This window comes from Theobroma umbraticum, unplaced genomic scaffold, assembly GCF_002168275.2.
Source record: "Theobroma umbraticum cultivar Fairchild unplaced genomic scaffold, ASM216827v3 scaffold_30.0, whole genome shotgun sequence".
Classification (NCBI taxonomy): Eukaryota; Viridiplantae; Streptophyta; class Magnoliopsida; order Malvales; family Malvaceae; genus Theobroma; species Theobroma umbraticum.
Window position 1 is genome coordinate 7,713,592 of NW_018397254.1, and position 22,249 is coordinate 7,735,840.

The 22,249-nt window shown below is 38.0% G+C and overlaps 4 protein-coding genes and 1 pseudogene across 12 annotated transcripts in view; 3 read left to right on the plus strand and 2 right to left on the minus strand.

The window, feature by feature from the left end:
- ATHM3 (Thioredoxin superfamily protein) overlaps nucleotides 1-2,173 on the plus strand; it is a 2,674-nt gene extending 501 nt beyond the window's left edge. The window contains exons 2-3 of the mRNA XM_021441247.1: nucleotides 7-154; nucleotides 1,591-2,173. Of these exons, the coding sequence (XP_021296922.1) occupies nucleotides 7-154; nucleotides 1,591-1,910 (468 nt within the window). The 3' untranslated portion in view covers nucleotides 1,911-2,173. The remainder of the gene's footprint in view (nucleotides 1-6; nucleotides 155-1,590) is intronic.
- A 624-nt stretch (nucleotides 2,174-2,797) lies between these two features.
- Nucleotides 2,798-6,411, plus strand: LOC110424278 (Putative endonuclease or glycosyl hydrolase). 8 transcript variants are annotated; one of them, XR_002445895.2, is made up of 5 exons: nucleotides 2,798-3,054; nucleotides 3,172-3,235; nucleotides 4,137-5,872; nucleotides 6,011-6,117; nucleotides 6,273-6,411. XR_002445895.2 is itself a non-coding variant. In XM_021438850.2 (4 exons), the coding sequence occupies exon 3, from the start codon at nucleotides 4,259-4,261 to the stop codon at nucleotides 5,843-5,845; it is 1,587 nt and encodes a 528-aa protein (XP_021294525.1). In that variant the 5' UTR covers nucleotides 2,798-3,054; nucleotides 3,172-3,235; nucleotides 4,137-4,258; the 3' UTR covers nucleotides 5,846-5,872; nucleotides 6,011-6,198. The 8 variants fall into 8 exon arrangements, 4 of the variants coding, with proteins under 4 accessions (XP_021294525.1, XP_021294505.1, XP_021294519.1 ...); XR_002445894.2 differs by having other exon boundaries at nucleotides 6,218-6,357; XR_002445893.1 differs by having other exon boundaries at nucleotides 4,137-6,117.
- Nucleotides 6,316-8,574, minus strand: LOC110424259 (subtilisin-like protease SBT3; annotated as a pseudogene).
- A 568-nt stretch (nucleotides 8,575-9,142) lies between these two features.
- Nucleotides 9,143-14,026, minus strand: LOC110424269 (putative receptor-like protein kinase At1g49730). Its single transcript, XM_021438819.1, has 9 exons — nucleotides 13,757-14,026; nucleotides 12,668-13,219; nucleotides 11,836-12,129; nucleotides 11,468-11,729; nucleotides 11,340-11,392; nucleotides 10,951-11,018; nucleotides 10,732-10,821; nucleotides 10,182-10,266; nucleotides 9,143-10,098 (listed from the first exon to the last, which is right to left on the minus strand). Exons 1-9 carry the CDS (start codon nucleotides 13,827-13,829, stop codon nucleotides 9,554-9,556), a joined length of 2,022 nt encoding a protein of 673 aa, XP_021294494.1. The 5' UTR covers nucleotides 13,830-14,026; the 3' UTR covers nucleotides 9,143-9,553.
- Nucleotides 14,027-16,760: 2,734 nt separating this feature from the next.
- Nucleotides 16,761-22,193, plus strand: LOC110424311 (PI-PLC X domain-containing protein At5g67130-like). 2 transcript variants are annotated; one of them, XM_021438869.1, is made up of 9 exons: nucleotides 16,761-17,172; nucleotides 17,267-17,323; nucleotides 17,429-17,551; nucleotides 17,655-17,792; nucleotides 20,713-20,817; nucleotides 20,929-21,232; nucleotides 21,310-21,533; nucleotides 21,646-21,732; nucleotides 21,811-22,193. In XM_021438869.1, the coding sequence occupies exons 1-9, from the start codon at nucleotides 17,167-17,169 to the stop codon at nucleotides 21,970-21,972; spliced, it is 1,206 nt and encodes a 401-aa protein (XP_021294544.1). In that variant the 5' UTR covers nucleotides 16,761-17,166; the 3' UTR covers nucleotides 21,973-22,193. The 2 variants fall into 2 exon arrangements, with proteins under 2 accessions (XP_021294544.1, XP_021294550.1); XM_021438875.1 differs by having other exon boundaries at nucleotides 16,780-17,172; nucleotides 20,713-20,811.
- The last annotated feature ends 56 nt before the right edge of the window (nucleotides 22,194-22,249 follow it).

The window sequence follows — 22,249 nt, forward strand, 5'->3', positions numbered from 1 at the left end:
TCTCATTTTGCTTCGACACGCGCTGACCCACGCGCCGTTTCTTCTCAGTTGCCCTTTAAGCTAAGCTCTTCAAGGATCTCATTTCCTTTGAAAAATGGGTCCTTTAAGCTTCGTCATGAGCCTCCGCTGGCCCTCTCTACTCGTGAACCCAAAGGTAACCAACCTCTCTCTCTCTCTCTCTCTCTCTTTATTCCTTTGATTATGTCATCCTGCTTGAAATGGTGGGTTTGATTTGATCGGATTCAACTTTACCCTGTTTCTCTGTTTGTCTTCTTCTTTTGGTTTTTCAATGTTATTTATAGTGGCTAATCCAGTGAAGTTTGATTGTTTGGTTGCCTTTTCCCGGAATTTGTAAAAACTTGTTTCAAGCAATCAAAAGGCGTTGGTCTGTTAAAATATTCAGTTTCAGTTGATTGTAGTTGTAGCAACTGGCAACCAAGTGTAGGAAATATTTTTACTTTGAAGGTTTGGTGCTTTCAAACGAGTGTTGGTACGTTGGATATGAGCCCTCAGTGAAGGGTTGATTTTGAATTGTGGGTGTGACGGATCACTTTTCCTAACGTTGGGTGCTTTGGTTGGAAATATGATGATTTTTAAGATCCCAAGTAATGCAGCTTCTGGGCAGTGGTGTTAATGATCTTTTGATAATTCGATTATCTGAATAGATTAGAAAGAAAGTTTGGAAAAGTGGGATGGTGAACTTCTCTTTGACATTTGATGGAATATTTGATAATTCAACATTGGTTCTTTATTTTTTGTTTAGCATCAATTTGATACTAGATCTGCAAACAGATACAAAAAGAGAGCCATTTGACCCATTTTTTTTTTCAATTTGGACATGTGTATATTCAAACTAATTCCATTTAGTTCTTTTGCTCTGTGTCCGGATAAAATAGATCTCAGAGAAATTTTCCCATAGTGTAACGAATACTATGTATGTGACTTTCAAGTTTTGGAAGGTGATTGCTTTCATAGAATGAATCTGATCTATCCGCCAAAAAACTTGTTTGTAGTGTTCTCCTGTGATGAAGATCCATTACTGCTAGTGCTCTGGGTAGAAGGGGTTTTTTGTCCCCTTTTCTTTATTGGATGCTACACCTTGTGACTAGCTAATCTCTTATGTTCTTATTCTTCTTACACCGAATTTTAGTGTAAATAAGTTTAAAACAATAGACTAAAAAGAAGAGAAGAGATTTTGAAAAGGTGAGAAAGTGAACTTCTCTTTGTAACCTCACAATTGCAGATGTAAAACAGTGATTTGTGTTTCATCAGTTATAGTAAAGGTTGAACTGATTGAGATATTACGAGCAGCTTCAAATATGACTTATTGATTTAGGATGCTGGTTAATATTCTAAGCTTTAGAGGCTGTAAGAAATGACTAACAAGATCTAACAAGGTGTTTCTTAAAAGTAATGATGTGAGGCTTCTTTGGTAGTAAGAGACAATTTGAGTTTTTAATGTAAAACTTGTGTATCTATATTCTGTACGGTACTTCTACTTTCTTCTTGTTGAGTTCTACGGAGATCTTAGTGATCATGGTATAGAACATTTGAATGCCATCTTGACCATGTTTTATTGGGTTTGTTTAGCTGCGGTGGTTACTAAAGACTCGTGGGAGAAATCAATATTGAACAGTGATAGCCCTGTTCTTGTTGAATTTTATGCAAACTGGTGTGGCCCCTGCAGGATGGTCCACCGAATTATTGATGAGATTGCAGGAGAGTATGCCGGGAGACTTAGCTGCTTTGTGCTCAATACGGATGATGACTTGCCAATTGCAGAGGATTATGAAATCAAGGCTGTACCTGTGGTGTTACTGTTCAAAAATGGAGAGAAGCGGGAGTCTGTTGTTGGAACCATGCCGAAGGACTTTTATATCGCTGCCATAGAGAGGGTTCTGAAGTCATAAACAATGATATAGTGCATAACTGGGATGTCCAGTAAAGGTTTCAGCTCTTCTTGCATATATATATATATATATATATATATATATGTTAATTGGATTGTAAGTGCATAACTTGTACATCTTTTAGTTGTATCTTGCTAGTTGTTGTTACCCACCATAGCTTCCAAATGGTCTCAATGGCCCTTTTTGGTTCACGGTTGTCCTTTTTTACTGGAGTCTTGAAACTTAAAAACTGTTCTATCAATCCAATCTTTGCGTTGCCCCCAGATTCTCTTTTACATATTTAGATGGCGTTTCAAGTTAGAAGGCAGCAGTGTATGGTTCAAGATAGGAACCAAAATTTGATAGTGCTGCATTATCAAAGCTTCCACTGTTTCGGGTAGTAATAACTTTTGCACTTTGATACGAGGTAGGTAAAGCAGGAAAGGAAAGCTATTAAGCAAGGAGGAATGCTTTCTGAAAACATAAGCAAGTTTTCAGTTTTGTCTTTTCAACCTTCTAATTTCTTCCAATTAAGTACGGATACAAGAAGAACGAGAACTCCATTTGTTTCTAACTGAAGACTTTGATCTTATCTCAAAAAAAAAAAAAAAGTAAAAATCTTTTGATCGAACTTACTCTCTATCCAAATTTTACTTCATTTTTTAAGACTTTGAGTTAAAACAACAGACATTTGCCCTTTTCCCCGTCAACTAAGTAATTCATTTTTACTTTTTACCATTAATTTTGGGGTTTAATTTTTAAGCGATGATTATTAGTTACGCCGAACCACTGCAGACTAACAGGCGTAAGAAATTCCAAGCGTTCTTACAAGAACAAAATCTAGCCGTCCATAAAACTAGACAAACAACTCTGTTCGCACGATTTTATGTTTATTTTCCCTCAAAACTGTCTAGGAATGCCTTCCCAATAGTAGAGCAAAACAAAAGAAAGTAAAGCCACTTCTGATAGCCCGTATCTATCCATCTCTATGCAAAAACGGTAGCTGTACTACGAAAGCAACTAGTTCCTCCATGGCAATGATCTCCTAATTTTCTCTCCATTTTTTAACTTTCTGATTCCCAGTTTTTTTAGATTATCTCAATTTGTCTTTCTTTTAAAGGAATAAGAAAAACCCATCAAGGAAAACACCTTCCTTTTTCCCCAGGTTTCTTCATTTTTCTCTTGAGATGAACCTGATTTTTATTTGACTTTCTGGGTTTGAAATAAAGATCCGTTTTTCTAATAAATATTGGATCTTCTTATGTTTGTTTTTGGGTTTCAGGATCTGAGATTATTGGTTTCAGGAGACGGGGGCGTAATATATGGTGTTATGGTTTTGACATAAGGTACCCTTTTTCTCTATCTTTGGTGTTAATTCGTGTTTCATTTCTATTTTTCTTGATTGAGTGATCATTTCATATTTTAGTTTTTGTTTCTTGGGAAAATATTGGGATTTAAATAGATATTGAAGGGTTTTCTTTTAACCCTTTTTTTAGTTCTTTGTAGCTATGGAGTTTAGTGATTGAATTTAGGAGGGTGTGTGTCTGTGCAGGATTCTCATTATGAATACGTGATAAAATAAAGTTTGTCAATTTTAATTGAAACTCAAAGACTTGGGACGATACTTGAACGGAAACAATTGTCAAGTTTGGTCTTCAATTCCAAGAATTAAGAAACTGATTTGGTGTGGGAAATTCTAGGAAATTTTTTGGTATTCAGCTTTCTGCATCCAAAGAGCCCTCCTTTAAAGGCGTATTTACCTTTCACATTGTTGTTTTTGACATCTTTTACTGAACACTTGCTTATATATAACTGTTTTAACAACCAGTGGCAAAATAAATTATGGAACCAACATTTTTCTCTCAAGGGCCACATGATTATGTTCTTTTTAAAATGCTTTTTTCTGTTTTACTTTGAATGATTTATGTAACAAGTATCTGGAGCAGATGCTAAAGGAAAACATCAAGAATGGTGTGTAGTTTCCATAACTACGCAAAACATTGCCATAAAATGTAAAGTTCTGGCTGATATACAACTAATTGTAAGGCAAACTACTAGGAGAACCAGTTTGTGGTATTCCTCCTCACTCTTTCTTCTTTTTGCCATATGGATGGCCCATGATGAACTGCTTGTGCTTTGTTTATACCCTTTAAGGCATAGTTTTATGTATAACTTGCAACTCTGCTGATGGGTACTTGCCAAGCTTAATCATAGCAATTGACTTGTTTCTTAACGTTTCTTCTTCAGTTATCGGATTGGTCCTTGGCATACACACGATTTGCTTTGTTCAGCCTTAAGGACTACTTTTCCCAACATCCTTGCATTTCCATCAATTTTCTGCTGGTTAATTTTCTGATAAAAGAGTGGGGATGGCCAATCTAAATGCATCTACATCTGTAGTTCCTTCAGAATCCTCAGAACAAAGGGGAGCTCTTATGGTAGATTCAAACGTGAATGTACTTCAACCTCCTTTGAACCAGCAAACTCGAACCTCCACTGATGGTCCTGTGGCTATCCTTTGGGATATAGAGAACTGCCCTGTCCCAAGTGATGTCCGCCCTGAAGATGTAGCTGGGAATATAAGAATGGCTTTGCGAGTGCATCCTGTAATTAAAGGAGCCGTTATGATGTTCTCTGCATATGGTGATTTTAATGCCTTCCCGAGGAGACTTAGAGAAGGCTGCCAGAGAACTGGTGTCAAACTCATAGATGTCCCAAATGGAAGGAAGGATGCTGCTGACAAGGCTATCTTGGTTGACATGTTTTTATTTGCCCTGGATAACCCTCCACCTTCGTCTATCATGCTGATCTCAGGGGATGTTGATTTTGCTCCCGCTCTTCACATCCTTGGTCAACGTGGATATACAGTCATTCTTGTTATTCCTTCTGGGGTAGGTGTTTCATCTGCGCTGAGCAATGCTGGTAAATTTGTATGGGACTGGCCTAGTGTTGCTCGTGGGGAAGGCTTTGTACATCCCTCAAAGGCCTTAATGCCTCCTCGAGGACCAGCTGATATTACTGGGTATTTCATGGGGTGCCATATTAGTGACAATCCAGATGGGCAAAATGAGGAAGAGGCAATAGTTTATAGGGGCATGTCGCACAGCTATTACAACTCGAGAGATTTTTCAATTTTATCACAATCTTTATCTGAATATACAAGCAACCCTTCAATGGGCATACCTTCTTACCCTACAACTTTGAGGTCACAAAGTCTCCCATCTGGTTTAAATGAAGCATCAGGATGTCCTGGCTTTTGTGATCAGAATGATACTATGTGGGTACAGCCTGGAGACATAAATGGTTTGAAGGGACAACTAGTGAAATTGCTTGAACTTTCAGGAGGATGCCTGCCTCTTACCCGTGTTCCTGCTGAGTATCAAAAATTTTTTGGGAGGCCTCTTTATGTGGCAGAGTATGGGGCATTCAAACTTGTTAATCTTTTCAAAAAGATGGGTGACACTATGGCAATTGATGGAAAAAGTCATAAGAAATTTGTCTACCTTCGAAATTGGAAAGCAGGCCCAAGTGCACCTCCTTTGGTTCTAGCAAGGAAAGATAAGAAAGGGAAGGGGAATCAGGAGGAAAGCATGGATGTTACTGCAGGTGCTGGCTCTTCTGATGAGTTTTCTGATGAGGAAAGAGTGGTGGTAGAAGAACGTGATGAGAGGAGGAATGAAGGACGGACTAACTTTGGAGCAGCTGGATGTGACGTTGATAACTGTAATCTTGAGCAATTTAAATATGAGTTGCAGGAAATTCTGGTGAGTTATTCTTGCCGAATTTTCTTGGGCTGTTTTGAAGAAATATACCAGCAACGGTACAAGAAACCGTTGGATTATAGAAAGCTTGGTGTGGAGAAGCTGGAGGAGTTGTTTGATAAGGTGAGGGATGTTGTGGTCTTGCATGAAGAACCAGTAAGCAAGAGGAAATTTCTCTGTGCGGTAGGTACCTAGAAGAATCAGTCAGATTTTTTCTGTGCGGTAGGTAACCGTTGATTTTTATTTTTTTTTAACTTGAATAGATCAGACATTTGGGCTGTGCTTATCGATGCTTGGTCTCTGATCTGTCTCTGGTTTTTTTTTTTTTATTTCCTTTTTCTGGAATTTTTTTGGCCAAAGGTTTCATAAGTGATAGATAGGATAGGCTGGGAGCACGTTATTTTTGTTGTGCATCGTGCATGGATTTGGAGTTTGAAGTTTCCATGTAATTCTCCTGCCTTGTCATCGTAAGTTGTAACTGATCAACCACTAATGTGGAACTCTGTTGTAAATTAATATCTCGAGCAATAAATCCTACGCTTTTGTTTCCTCCAATTTTTTTTATAGTAAGATCAGATGGAATTTCCAGCCAGTAATTTGCACCGTCTCTGGCTTCTATCAGATTGGCTTAAGATGCGAGCGCAGAGACCATCTATCAGTTTGGCTTAAGGTGCGAATGCAGAGACTATCAGACTTGTCCGTGTTTCCACTGAGCTCGTACCTGCTCAGATATCCATAATTCCCAAATTAATCACTTTGAGGGATACTTGCTACTCCGACATCAATGTCCATAGTGAGTTGGAACCTGGCTCTACTGAATTTTCCTGCTAAGGTTATTCTTGCTGGTTGCACTACAGCTTTCATACCTGAAGGAACTCTCACCACTGCTCAACAAACAGAGCTACCATCTGCCACAATTTGTCAGCTTCTGGAAGGTGATGCAGGTGGTGTTTGTATTCTTCAATATTACGATCAATGATGGGTAATTAAGATCCAGGTTAGCATTATCACATGTAAAGTGAAATGCAACGTGATAGTTGGGATCTGTGATCTCGTATAGTTTAACCCACACAGGTAATTGATGGTAGTCTTGAATCTCAATGTCGTAGTCGAAGCCAGGGTCCATGGCTTTGTTAGGATTTACTGCTCCGAAATCAAGATGAGTCCCACGAACTCCTGTGATCATATCAATGATACGGCCGTTTGCATTATCAGTAACATCAGCGGTTGTCATCATTGCTGATCGGATGGCTACCGAACTCCAGTCCCGGTGGGTGGCTTTAAGCAGTTTGGCTATGCCAGCTGCATGGGGGGATGACGTGGATGTTCCAGATATAATAGCGTAATCTGTAAGCAAATAATCATCATCACCAATTGGTGCTAAGCCGCTGTTGGGGAACCATGCAGCTGAGTGTCGACTCCAGAATCCAAGACATCGGGTTTCAGTATCCATGGTGATCTCCTATCAGGTCCTCCAGATGAAAAATAAGCCACTTGCTGGCCTAGTACTCAAAAGGGTTGTTTGAAACCTGATACTGACTGTTGCATTCTTGGAATTGATTATGTAATTTTTTACCAACTCTCCATCCTTCGGGCTTACTAATCACAAAGGGCTCATAGAAATCCATGGGACGGGGAACTGCCCATCGTCCGAGCTAAAGATAGCTGCAGCAGCTCCAGTTCTGTCCATTTCAAAAGTAAGTTGATTTTCATTAATTTGGCTGCTGGAGTCGAGGTCACAGAACTAAGTTCTTTCCATCAACTTCTTCTGGGTCCAAAGAGCAAAACTCCGCAGAGTTTTTTGGTTCGCTTTCATGTCCACAATATATAGGAACACCAGAGACAAACAAGTTTTCCTTATAGGCAGGTTTTTTAGTTGCGGTTAAGTCCCCATCACCAAGCGTGACAAGAGCTGCAAAGTCTCCACCGATGGTTCGGCCAGCACCAAACGGTAGTGATCCAAGGAGCCTCGTTGAGAATTTCTCCACCGATGCATGAGGGCCATTATTGCCTTTCTTCAAAGCTGCAAATGCTCCACCTGCAATAGGGTTTCTCATCAAACGGAGTCTCAAAGAATCCCGAAGGCAATGACTTGGCATTCACACCATCCTTATTGCTTGATCCATGCCCGCCGGTACATCAGTTACTGCGGCAGTATGACTGTTATTTAAGAACACAACTTTGTAGATGGCAATCCTAAGTTTTGGTGCAATTTCTGTAGCTGTTCCTTTTGCATATCCGAAATATTCAACACCTACCACCCAGCTGCCTGCCTTTGTGGATGATATGTGGGTACCATGACCCACGTATTCCCTCGGTGGATCATAGTCATCTGTTTTTGCTAAGTCTATTCTTTCCTGCAGCATGCCTTTGCTGAAGGATCTTGCTCCAATCAGCTTCTTGTTGCAATAAGATGAGTTAAATTCCATGCCGCTTTGGCATGCCATCTCTCTGGCACTGAAGGCAAGGCTTCATCGTCAAACTCTTGCTTTCAGGTTAGGTCCCTGTTTCAATAACGTCATTGATCTTGTCATCACCAAATCCACAGCCCATAGCCCGGTATGTTTCTTAAATCCAAGAAATGATCGGGTGTGGAGCTGGCCAAATGTTTCAGGATACTTGTGTGGCAAGATGAACTGGCAATTCGTGAAGTTGATCAAGGTGCTCTTCGGACTAAATAGCGCTGAAGCCATCCAGTAAATGGTTGAAAGCGTAGAGATTGAATGGGGAAAAGCCATCTGTTATGACAGGGATGAGAGGGTTGACGTAAACCAATCATGATGGGTGGAAAAGGCAGCAGAAATTGCTGATTTGTTCATGAGGATGATATAGGTCCTACGGCTCCCTGAAGCAGGCAAGGATGTGGTAGCAAAGAAGAAGAGGGAGAGAGAAACGAGGAATGTTGATGGAGTGAGCTGCTCCATCGTTCAGATCACTAGAACCACCTGGATATGGCATTCAGAAATTCAGAGGTTCTTACTTATACACATGGATCATCCTGAAGTTAATATGATCGACGTAGTCAAGTTAAGTTGAGAGGCCAAATCATATGATAAAGAGTAAACCTGTGAATTTTCTGATTTTCCTATGGCCGGACTCACAGTAACTGTGAGATGACTCACCCAAAGTTACAATGATTTTTCCAACATTGTTAACTTGATAGTGATTGTTAGCTGGCAAAATGGGTTATTATAGTTCCAATCGTCCGAACAAATAGGCAAGAGTGATTGCAGCAATTCCGGCCATCAGATTTGCTGACAGTCTTTCTTTTCTTAGTTTTCTGATTCTCTGTCCCAAGCCTTTTGGACGGTACAAGCATGGGGTAGCCAAGGGAAACAAAGGAGCCCATAGTTTGATTCTGCAATATCAACTTTTAAATACATCACCATAGCAAGCAAGGAAACCCTTGATTACTGAACCTTATGGGGCTATGCTACTTGATTTTGATGGAATGATTTCATTTTCCATGGAATTTCGAACTTCCTACATGATTTTCCATATATAACAGCGGAAACTTTATTAGAAGGTAATAAAACAATTGCACTGAGGAATCTCTCCCAGTTTTTGGATCAATAACAGACAAAGTTAACCTTGATGACTAGCTGCAATACCCTAATCTCTGTATCAATGACACAAGCAAAAAATACATTTATGTCTCAGTTATCCAAAAAATTTATGGGCAACAAAAACCAGAACATTATAGGATGACTACTCTTCAAATTTGTACAAGTAACAAGCTTGATGGCATTTACCTGCTCTACAACAGGAGAATTCTGCCTAACAAAGACCATGTATACCTGCCAGCTCATGACTCAAATCACACCAGGCAATTTCTGAACTGTGGCTTAATCAAATGGAGGCAGCTCTCTCATATTGTTGGATCAAGAAAACAAATGATTAGCCTCAAAGGGAGAGTATATTTTGAGGAGATTGTGGTGAGCCAGTTTCTAATAAAAAGCTTCTACTACAATATGACCTTGATGTACTAGAAGATGAAGCAAGATATCTTCCATCCCCACTGTAAAAAAGAGGTCCACTCCTAGGTACTTTCCCTCTACTTGACCTACCTCTTCCTTCACTACCTTCATAGTCTTCATCTTCAACAGCTTGTATGAACCCACTTTGCATCGGATCTGAACTCTCATACAAAAGGCGAAGAACCTGTTTGATTGAAGGCCTAGCCCTCCCTTCTCTCTGAGTGCACCATCTCACAATGGTCACAACTGTCTGCAGTTGATCTAAGTCAAAGGAGTCCTTAATTTGGGGGTCCACTAGCTCAATTAGCCTTGACTCTGACCCCATCAGTATCTGGGATGATTCTACCAAATTCTTGCCATCTTGTATAGCTCGTCTTGCCGTCACTATCTCCAAAAGTAGTACACCATAGCTATACACATCACTTTTATCAGTGAGCTCTTGAGTGATCACATATTCAGGATCCATATAACCTGAAAGTCATCTAACGTTTAGATCTTTAGTAAAAAACACAAGACAATTATTGTTTAACCTTCCAAATAATTTATTGGCTAACCTGGAGTTCCACGGATATCAGTATTTACTGGTTCGAAGCAAATAGAACCATCTTTTGAAGCATGTGCAAGGCCAAAATCTGCAACCTAGAGGATACAGTAAAGCAGAAAGCACGAATCATTACAAAGGAATGTGCATTGATGCGTTTACTGGAAGACAGAAGTTCTTCAACCTTCTCATATAAAAAGTTCCTTCCTGAATTTCTTTGAAAATTGTTCCATTTACTCAAACTGTTCTCTTAGTTTTAATATGGCCTTTTGTATTTCCACCAGCTTTCAGCTTCCTCTGGTTATTGCAAGTTGTACTCCATTTTTTATTATACAGACATACATATACTGAGAAAGATCACAAAAACTCCTATTTACTTTATTTAAAACCAATGTGTTGAGAAAATGGTGAGGAAATCAAAAGTTCTTAAAGTTGTGTGTTTGTTTCTATGACTTTGAGCATTATGGAGAGAACTTATTATATTCCGCAAGGAGTTTCTCATAAATGTGAGAGCAAAATACAAGTGGTAGTACAAGTAAATGTGCATTCAACGGACAAAATACCTTCGCAACAAAATTCTCATCCAACAAAATGTTGCTTGATTTGATGTCCCTGTGGCACAGAGGTGGATCACAATAAAAATGAAGGTACTCCTGCAAATATAAATCATAGATGAGTAAAGTGAAGTGATTTAACAAGATGATAATATTTTAAAAACAAATCTGCGAATTCAAAAAACGACAGAATAAATCAATAACAAATTAGAATCATTTTCCTATTACCAAAGCATTAGCCACGTCAATGGCAATTTGTATTCTGGTCTCCCAACTCAGTGGGGTTTTTCCTGGGGCTGCACAAATATGAGATCAAATCCATTTACAGCATTCAATAAGCAAATGAGGGACATAGTAAAATAACAAGGACATAGAACAGAATTATCACAGAAAATTTTAATAAACCAAAACAATAAAGCTAACAGAAGCCAATATGGTGTCAAATGGGCGTGCTAATCTCTTATTTTGAACCAAAACTATGCACGGACTTTCAAATGCTATGGAAACTGATATGCAAGCTTCAACTTCCATAAAATGCTCCTAAGATACCCCTCCAACCCCGTTTAAGAATAATATCCAACTTTAGAAATGTGAATTAAGGGAATTAAGAAGCATACAATGTAGATGATCCTTTAGGCTTCCATTTGACATGTACTCGTACATTAGAAACCTGCCATGAAGCAAAAGCATTTAATTATGCTGGTAAGTGATCAATCACACGGACATTCATACAAGAATGAATTACCTCTCATGCTTTTTGCTGCAAAATCCTCTTAGAGAAACTAGATGACGATGGTGTAATCTAGCAAGAAGTTCTATCTCTCTGCAAAATTCATCTTCGCCCTGCTCTGAAACTTTGTTCATCCGCTTCACAGCTACCACTGAGCCATCACTAAATTGAGCTCTGTACACTGTTCCAAACCCTCCACGACCAATGATGGTGTTAAAATTGTCAGTTGCTTTCTTTGTTTCCTTGTAGCTATATTTTTGGAACATTGATGTAGGACCTGCATTTAATACAAATCCCCATCAGACCGCCCACTTGTCCTTGGAAAGAAAACGATGTTCAAAACATGCCATTACCAAAGGAGAACAAGTGATATCAAGGCATACCTTCCTGAAATTTTCGCATGGGCCGAGAAGAAGGAAAGAGTTTTGAAGAGTTCTTGTTCATACTCACAGAATCGTCCAATTCTCTGCTTTTCCTACGAATCAAAACTACCAAGATTATAAGCATCATCACAGCAGCTGCTGTAACTGCTATGCCAACACCGGGAATTAATGTGAGGTGGTAGTTATGGTGCTTTTGTTTTGGAGGCACTCCCAACATGAGTTGACTTGGGCTAGCAGCAACCAATGGACTAGGAGAAGCCTTAGGGGCAGGCAGAGATGGAGATGACTCTGAAACTAGCATCATAATTGCAACAAATAATTAGTTAAATCATTGGATGCGTACATAAAAGTTCGTTTATTTACAGAAAATAAGTCATGGCAAACATACTCACATAACTAATATCTTGATGCAGTTAATACAGGAAAGCAAAAGCACCATTTTGACAAAATGTTATTGTTAGAAGCATCATTTGTTCTAGGCAGACTTAAGTTTCACTTTTTTTTTCTTGAACAAGGCACCAAAACATTACAAGGTTTATCTTTAATCCTCATAAAACTCAATTTTAGCCTGATGATTGTTATAAACCACCTATCTTCAGTACCAGAAAGATAATGGCCCATTAATGCTTCTTGGCTCTTATCACCACAGATAAGTGGAAAGACGAGGAAGGGGGTACAGGGATACAAATTTAAAAAGTCATAAACATTTGATCCATGCAAGAAACTGCAAAAGTGGGAGAAATTTTATGAAAGACTATCTGCAACTGACAACAGATATAGGCAAAATTCTCATAAAAAACCAAACCACTGCTTTTTATAAAACTATTCGTACCTGGTTGGATATTAAATCCCTGAACTTGAAAAAAACAGCTTGCAATTTCAATGGCTGAAGTGTTGTCAACTTGGCTTGCAAGCGCAACAAAGGTTGCATCTCGGCAAGTACTCAATGTCATATTATTTTCAAATCCAACCAGATGATGAAGGTAGACAATGCCAGCATTTAAACACTTTCGGCAATCATTTTCCTGCAAAAGTGGCAGTTTGCAGTTCTCTGTGACATCCATAAATTTTGGAGACTCAAGCATCTGCATGACAGTTGTTCGGCCCCTACAGTCATAACTAACAAGAATTTTTGTACCAAACCCACAGAAAATTGTGGCATTTCGTGGCACTCCATACAGTTCCATGGTTTGCAATATGGAGTGGATGCAGACGTCAGATGAATCTGATGTAACTCCTAGGTTGCTTGTCACGTTTGCATAACGAGCAACAGCAACTGCAATGAAAGCATTCATATAGCGGCAACACTTTCCTCTGTCATCTTTATTGGAGCATACAGAAGCCACAAGAGTAAAATTGGATCCACTCAAATCTAAGGGGCACTCTGCAAAAGTAGCAGGACCATTTATAAGTTATGAGTAAGCAACAATAACAAAGTTATCCTCGCTTTGCAATCCATAATAACATAGTTATCTTTGACACAGAGCTCTAAATATCCATTAAGCTAAATTCAGAGAATGAATAGATACTGGATTGAACATGACATTGTCTTCAACTTCATTAAACAGTGAGCCAAAAGAAAATACCCATAAATTATCTCAACCCCATAACTGCGAAAAAAGTGCAGGTAGCTCAATCATTCTAATGCCCGTCATAATCAAAACAGAACAAGGTTTAAACTTTAAAAGCGTGCATTTTTATATCAATGCAATCATAATTCAAAATTTTCTGCTTCAAAACCCAAACCCATTTGTCAGGATTCCATTCTTACCCCAGACCCAAAACAGAAAAAAACGCATAATAAATGGCTCAAAATTATATCTTTTACAATAAAGAAAAGAAGTGATAACAAAAATTGCAACTTGCTTAGAAAGGAAAGTAGAGCTAAGCTAATAGAAACAAGAAAGTAATCAAACGTAACCTGCCAGTATCAAAGGAAGCTGCAAACCAAGAAAAGCCAGGAAACCCAACAGTGCCTTTGCATAAACCACCATGGTAGACCAGGAAAAAGAAAAAACTTTTTTTAAAGTTTTGCCCAAAGAAACAAGAGAGAAAGATGTGAAGAAGGAACAGAGATATCCAAGTAATGGGGTTAATGTCAGCACTTCTGGGAACTATAGAGAACTAAGCAGTGCGTGAGTGCGGCTTTTGACCCTTCTCTTTCGTCTCTTTGTTTCTCTCTCTCTCTTTATTTCAGTCTTTAAACACTGTAGTGTCCTCAAAGGCTCAAACTAGTTTTTACCATTGAAATGGGAAAAATGAAAAAAAAAATGGAGGACTGTGGACCCAAAGAATCACATTGAGGTGGCCAGTTTTTAGAGTTGTTTTGGGACCCTTTTTATTACGAGTATTTGTTTTCAAATTTTAGGGTGTACAATGCCTGGAACAATGTTAATCAGTAGGGGTTTCTTTCCCCTTTTGTTAGAATGCGACTTCATGTAGAATAGGACACTTCATTTTCATATGTATCATAAAAAGTTCACCCACAAATATTAATTAGTCCTACTCATTAACTATAATAAAATAATGTCTAAACAAAGAATTCAGGTTTAAGCCATAATAATGTATAGCGTGATCAAAGGAAAGAAATTCACTTCACCCCTTTTTTGTACTTCAAATAAAAAATCAGCTGGTCATATAATTTTGTATGTAACCACATAGTAAAAGGTTGTTTGATGCTTTTCTTTACAAACAAAACAATGTTTTGTTTGTTTGTTTGAGGGAACAAAGTGTGAAACAAGGTATGGAAAACTTTTGTTGGAAAAGTGAAAGTTATTGCAGAATTGCAAAATATATGGCAGACAATGTCGCATCTGTTTTAAGAGGACAAATTTTTACACTGAACAGGACACTAAGGGGAGGGGGGGTGGTAGGTAGGTGTTTGGCCTCCGAGGATGGAAAAGGACTTCTACCTTTGTACACGGAGATGGAGGATAAGATAAAAAGGGAGAACATCAACTCGTCTCAAACTTTCAATAGAAAGAATCCGTCACATGTGCTCCCCTCCCATGTTTGGCTTCCAATGGGCTATGGGCTGCTATCATCACTTTTGAATAACTACTTTGATTACTTCTAATTATTTGACCTTGTGATAATTAGAGAGAATAGAGGGCATGGCAACGAGTGAGCTAAATTTGTCTTGGAAATATCGTGGTGATAAACCAAGTGGGACCAACAGTAATGGTGGGAGGCGTGAGGGTACCTGCAACGGCCAATACCCAAAACATTGGAAACTCGAGCATGTTTGTAATCTTATGGGCACGGGTTCATTTGGAATCATATCAGTTTTCTTAATGTGCTGACAAACAAAAAAGATAGGCCTAATCTTCACTCTAATAGTACTGAAACTTTTATACTTAAGACTGTTAACCTCATATCAGTAGAGAATAAAACATTGACATTGATGCACCTGTCTGGGGTTATGTTTCTTGTTTGTATCTTGCAGGGGGTGGGAACTACTGTTTTTTAATGAGAAAACTTTGGGTGATGTTAAGGGTTTTAGTGAAGATAGTAACTTTTTATGAACAGCTTTATGTGTTAATTTTGGACAGGCAGGCAGTGCCCTTTTCTTTCTTTCCTTTTTTTTTTATTATTAATTTTATCCTTGCAATCCACGCCTGGAACATTTGCTTGTTATGTTCATTTTGTTAAGATTCTGCTTAAAGAAGAATCCCTCGTTTAATTTAGTTGGAAGTTTACTCCAATTAATGACAGATTTAAAGGTGTACTCTGTACAAACTATTCATACTCCTGGGATTAAAAGTGGAGTTAAAATTTTCTGTACATAAAACCCTGGCACATTCTTAGTTTTGTCCTTGTTCCTATGTATTTCAATGGAGTAATAACGCCTAGCATGCTTTCAATTTCTAACTACTTGAAAACTTAACGTCCCCAATAGCCTGTAGTACATGTCTGCATCTGTCGATACATGTCATTATTGTTGATTATCTGTGACTTAGTACATTGAGAGGATGGACTTTGCATCAATTGAGTAGCAGAGATCTTACACCTGATCTACATTCTGTTCAAAGCCTGTCATGCTACACCTAATTGTTGAAAACTAATCATCCGAATTAAAACATGGTTCATGTCCTTTGGCATTTCTTTTCATACCTTTCTTTGGGGTCCATCTATGCTTAATATACATCACTCTTTAGGTAACTTCAAGCTGGTTTTCTGGGACTTGAAAATGAACCGCTGTCAGGTTGGGCCAAATCAAAATTCAGTAAATTGGTGAATATATGGCCCATACTTCTTGCTGATGCTCGACTTTACTTATTCTGATGGCCGAGGTATTATGAACATTGTTAATGGCAAGCTTGGCCCATGTGAGATCTCAAAGTTCAAGACAGGACCACAATTGTCATGCTGCGGGCTTGGATTTGTGTCAGTTACCTGCCCACAAAGGCTGCCAGAGCTATCTTTCACGAGCTCACTGTGAAGGACAAAAGGCTTTAAAATCCGTCATCCGAGGCAGCTCAAGCTTCTTGATCAGAGGGCAGCTCAGAGTTCTGCACCAAAGTCGGAGGATTCTGGCTATTCGTTTTGGGGCAAAAAGACAGTGAAAAATTACCAAAGTGTTCGATATGTTAAAACTGCTCGGTGAAGCCACATTGCTCTCAGATGTGGAGACTGTAAGAAGATTTTTTCTTTTTTCTTCTACTAAGCAGTTTAATTAAGTGATGGCCGAGGCAACTCTTAACGTGTCTACGAAAAGGAAGCTTCCTTGAAAGAGTAAAAACTTTCCTATTGTCGGACAAACAAAACCCAGAAAAAATTATCTGCAAACTCTTACTTATCGTAAAATAAAGTGTGAGAAAAAGAATGTTACAACTATAAAGACCTATGACTATATATGTATATAGCTAGTGATTGGCGGTTGCAAGCAAGCAGAAGAGGAAGACTTTAAGCAACAAATTCGAAGTGCACTCTTGGATTGGATGCAATTCCGTGTTTGTTAGAATTTTATGCTATTACGAAAGATCAGACTGTATCTACGATCTATCTATCATGTATCCTTAATAAATGGGTTGCAGTTATTTGTTACCCTCAATGCTTTTCTCTCTTTTTTATTGAAAAAAAAACGATTATTAAAAGCCTGTGTATTATCATTAATTAAAGAGACCATTAACTAGCTGAGCAAAAGATGCCCTGTTGAAGACCCATAGCGGCGCAGAAACACCTGCATTTTTATTCCTCTATTGTCAGCTTTGATGCCCTTATATAAAAGGGTCACCACAACAAATCACAAAATGGACTACGAATTCTGATCCTGTAAACAGAGAGAGGGAGCAGAGGAAAAATTCAAAAAGGCAACTCCAACATCACCAAATGCGGGCAAGTTTTGAATATCTTTCTCTTTCTCTTTCTCTTCTCCTTCTCTCCTCTGTCGTCAAAGGAAAACTAACAAAATTTTCCATTTCAATTGCAGTTGATTACTGTTCTGATCATTGCCGCTCTTCTCTTTGGTTTTGGCTCTGCTCTCAAGGTATGCCATATTTGTCTCTCTCTGTTTTTTTTTTTATCAGGAAGACTGTTCTATGTTTTTCGTGAAATGTCAGTTTCTGAAAGTGGGGTGTAATATCTTGAACAGGAGGGACAAACATGCGTAGCAGATCGCAATTGTGACTCAGGGTTGCACTGTGAAACCTGTCTAGCAAATGGAAATGTACGGCCCCGATGCACCAGAATCCAACCTCTAAACCCCACTTCTCAGGTCCGAATGATTCATCATTTTCGGCATCATGCACATTTATAAATAAACATATGAAGGATTAATGGATGTAATTCTGTGGGTGTGACTGTGATGATTCGATTAGGTGAAGGGACTGCCATTCAACCGATACTCCTGGTTGACAACCCACAACTCGTATGCAAGGCTTGGAGAGAGGTCTGCAACAGGGTCTTTGATTTTAGCTCCTACAAACCAGCAGGACTCCGTCACCAGCCAGCTTAATGTATGTTCCTCTCCCTGTTTATTCCATGCTTTAGCTGTCTACAAAATGATGAGAAGGAAAAAGAAAACGAAGTTCTCAGATCCTATGAGTTTCGGCTTTCGTTTTTTTATTCATAATTCTTTTCCCTTGCGGTCTTTTTTATTTGCTTTTCGGTTTAGTTTTCAGTTTTCAGTGAACTAATCAAGGTATTAGGTCAGGGTTGCTTTTAAGTAATGTCGGTTCTTTTGGTTGGAAAGTAAAAATTTTGAAAAGATTAAAAGACTAGAATCTCCTTAATAATAAGTTAGAATAATTGAAGTTTTACATTAAGGAGAGAAGATATCTAAGTCTTTGGGTCAAGGAATTTGTTTGGTTGTGCTTGAACATAGTTGTAGGATACTCAATAACCCGCTTTAATTAGGTGAACTCTACAGCTAGGAATTGAATAAAGTAATGTTTATTTTATGAGATTATCAACTAGATTTAAGTTGTAATATGTATTGGATGATTAGTATGAGGCAAATAGAAAAAGACCTCAAGGTTTGATCTGTGTTGTCAACGTAACTACACGGATCCTAAATGATTGACTTTTTTTTTTTTCTCATCTTGGAGATGGATGATGTACTTAATTTACTGCTAGAAAGGATATGGCAAATTCCACTTTAATTAAGTAAAAATAAAGTAAATCAATGCATTTCTTTGCTTAAAAGGAAAAATTAATATACAAACCTAATAATTAACTTGGTCTACCATGCTTTCCTACCTATTTTTTACTTGCGTACACTTTTGTTGAAGGTTTAATTTGATGGTATAGCTTTAACTGTCGTTGAAAAAACTTTTCACCGCTCTTTCTCTTTTGTATTTGATATGTTATGACTAAAGTGATTGTCTTTATTCACAATTTCCTAAGTAAAAAGCATAAAAAATAGTATTTAAATCCGGAAAAGAAAAGGTGGGAAATGTGGTTATGTAGAAAGGAACTTTCCGACTCTGTCAAGAGTCAAATCCGACATCCCCTGCTCTTCTTATTATTTGGACTGTTTTGAAATTTGTGTTTCTGTTCGCATGTGATTTTTTTAAAATCAATATTAAAGGTATGAACTTCATTTAAAAAACCTTTACAGAAATTTAATTAGAATTGCTACTCAAAGGTGGTCTTACGAGATCATACTGTTTGGTCTGTTTTTGAACCAAATTATCACAACAAAACCCAACATCATCTCATAATAATCAGAAATTATTCCCAAGTATGAAAACAAGAGTACAAAAATAAAATTATATTTGCCAATTCATTCAAAGCCCACAATATTCACAACAAAATTAGTTTGGTAAGAGTCTTTCCACACCAACATTGTCTATTAAGTTGATCTATTAATTTTAAATATGATGCTCTGAAGATCAAATTTATGTATCTATTTTCTAATTCAAAACATCATTTTGTCATTACTTTGATTTCGTTCACTTCTTAATTTTCTCTCTCAATATAAATGCATTTAAAGAAAATGTTTTTTTTTTCATTTTCATCAATTTCACAATTTATTACTTAAATCACATGTAAATCATAATATTTAGTCAAGCATAACTTTGATTCTGAATAAATTTCATCTTTGATCTTTATTAAAATTTAAATGCTTCAATGACTACAACAACATCATATTACATGATTTTTTGAAGAAGTTATTTTTTAAAGTTATCATTGTTTGGAATTTTTATATATAGATATCTACATATTATAATTTCCTACAGATAATCTTCCTCCATATTAATACTACTAATGATTTTAGATCTAATGATACAATATACAATTTAGATCAATTTACGAACTGACTTGGCAACTGTAGGAAACTAACTTTAGCAATTCGCAAAAAGCTAGAGAAAAAAGGTTAAAAGAAAGTAATGTTATTGCTCAAACAGATACTTAAATGGTTGGAAAGAGATAACTTCCTTTTTACAAACAAGCCCATGAATGGAAAAGATTGTCCAAGCGTCACAATCCTAAGAGCCATTACAACTTTCTGGATATAAAACCTCATCTAGAACATTCTACACATATTCAACAACTGTATACATAGGCGTGGATTTTGTGATCCACTGCTCTTCATTGAAATTCATCCTTTTCAAGTGTTTGGGAAAAAATTTAATGTGAATCGGGCTCACTTGTCTTGTGATGCTTTTGTCATTTATTTATGAAGTGGCTATGGCCGGTTACCAAACTTAATCTCCGTGGTTGAGAGCTCAGCCCAAAATCTGATTTAACGATTGTAGCTCATGCTGCCAGATCAAACGGTCAGAATTCGTCAAATGGTCGAAATTCATGGGTCTCACAGTACCGCACTACAATAGGATATCACCTCTTAATTTAAGCGGGGAAGTGAAACACTTGTCTTTAACTTGGAACGTAGGACCAGCATGCTTCTTTTTTAATAGTACTAAGCATCATTATTTTGAGGAATAAACGACATCCATACTTTATTCTCCTCAAAGGCCCACATGTTAGGCGAATTCGGTAGGTGATCCTTCAATAAAAATATGACGGTAAAAATGAAATCCACGTGCTTTGCATTCCACCCATGTTGTTGTTGACCTATGACTGATGTCGCACTTGTTTCACAACCATGTTCTGCCGGCTCCCGGCTGCATCAGTACCAAGAAGTGATGATGAGAGATAATGAAATAAATGCTTGGTGAGCTAACCTAGTTTCTTGCCATCATTAGTCATTACTTTCACTCATAACTAAACAATTAGAGGAGAAGAGCGCTGGGTTTTCATTTAGTATATATTATATTGGCAATGATCAGATAACAATTTGATTGTTAAATTTCCCACTAACTGCAACTGAACATTTTCTTCCCATATATGGTCAATATTTTGGTAAATTAATGGAATGAGCAGTGCTCTTTCAATTATTAGCATTTGTTCAGAAGTGGTTTTCTTTTGCAGAATGGTGTTAGAGGTTTGATGCTGGACATGTATGATTTCCAGAATGACATTTGGTTATGCCACTCCTTTGGAGGACAATGCTTCAATTATACAGCGTTTGTAAGTGTGTGTGGACATCTAAAGCGAATAGATTATTATACATGGATTTGGTTGTTGCAAAATGTGAATTTAACAATTCCTTTACCACGGCAATAATGGATAAGTTGTTTGGATCAGCAACCTGCAATTAATGTTCTAAAAGAGGTTCAAGCATTTCTTCAAGCAAACCCGTCAGAAATTGTTACCATTATCATTGAAGACTATGTTACCTCCCCAAGGGGCTTGACTAAAGTGTTTGATGCTGCTGGCCTGAGGAAGTACTGGTTTCCAGTATCTAGAATGCCCAAAAATGGTGGAAAGTGGCCAACGGTTGATGATATGGTCCAAAAAAATCAGCGCCTGGTGGTTTTCACTTCAAAGTCAGCTAAGGAGGCCTCTGAAGGCATAGCTTATCAATGGAGATACATGGTAGAAAACCAATGTGAGTCTTGTTACCCTCTTCTGTTGAACAATTCATTCAAAGAAGCAGAGATAACATTGATGCACTCGAAATAACAGATGGAAACGGCGGGATGGTAGCTGGTTCCTGTCCAAACCGAGCAGAATCACCTGCCATGAATGCAACATCAAGGTCACTGGTCTTAGTCAACTACTTTCCTGATACACCAGATGTGACTCAAGCTTGCAAACATAATTCAGCTCCACTGCTTCCAATGGTGAACACATGTTATGTGGCAGCTGGTAACCGGTGGCCTAACTTCATTGCTGTGGACTTTTACAAGGTATAAATGGTGCAACAACTGTGATTCGTTACTACTAAAGCATAAGCAGTCTAAACATCTTAACTGTTACTGAATTGGGCGTATGTAACTATTTCTCGCATGAAAATTTCAGAGGAGTGATAGTGGAGGTGCTCCGGAGGCCTTAGATGTGGCAAACGGTCATCTTGTTTGCGGATGTGGAAACATTGTCTATTGCAAGGTCTGTGACAACAATACTTCCATCCATTATCTCCATCCATTTCCTTCTGATTGACTGTGGTCTTTAAATGTTGTGTAGGAAAATATGGCTTTCGGAGTATGCGACGTACCTGAGGCAGGTGTTGCCCCTGCACCCGGAGCAGTAGCACATGACTCCAGCTTTGCTGTTTTGGTTACTAGACCAACTCAATTCCAGTGGGTGCTTGGCGTAATTTTAGTAGCAATAGGCCTACAACTTTAAACACCAAGTTAAAACTTCTACTTGTTTTACTCCCCCCCCCCCCCAAAAAAAAAAAATACAAACCATTACATAACTCAGATAGATATTAGTCCAATTTCAAAAGGATTGTACTCCTTATTCCAGCTTTATTTATTTGGTTGTTGGACATTAACAATGGTTCAAGAGTGACGGCTAACCATGGTCCACGGCCATAATTAGTGGGACCTATTCTTGTATTCCAATTATTATAGAATGGGTGGGTATCATGTGATTGTTTTGAAGAATCTTTTGCTAGTGA

What these genes read in the sequence shown, in the direction of transcription:
- LOC110424278 (XM_021438844.2), top strand. Translation starts at nt 4,259, where the DNA reads ATGGCCAATCTAAATGCATCTACATCTGTAGTTCCTTCAGAATCCTCA.
- LOC110424269 (XM_021438819.1), bottom strand. Translation starts at nt 13,829, where the DNA reads ATGGTGGTTTATGCAAAGGCACTGTTGGGTTTCCTGGCTTTTCTTGGT. An exon ending in GGGATTTAATATCCAACCAG is followed by an intron (nt 12,130 to 12,667) that starts GTACGAATAGTT and finishes TTATGATGCTAG; the next exon opens with TTTCAGAGTCATCTCCATCT. An exon ending in CATGCGAAAATTTCAGGAAG is followed by an intron (nt 11,730 to 11,835) that starts GTATGCCTTGAT and finishes TATTAAATGCAG; the next exon opens with GTCCTACATCAATGTTCCAA.
- LOC110424311 (XM_021438869.1), top strand. An exon ending in ATACATGGTAGAAAACCAAT is followed by an intron (nt 21,233 to 21,309) that starts GTGAGTCTTGTT and finishes TCGAAATAACAG; the next exon opens with ATGGAAACGGCGGGATGGTA. An exon ending in GAAACATTGTCTATTGCAAG is followed by an intron (nt 21,733 to 21,810) that starts GTCTGTGACAAC and finishes AATGTTGTGTAG; the next exon opens with GAAAATATGGCTTTCGGAGT.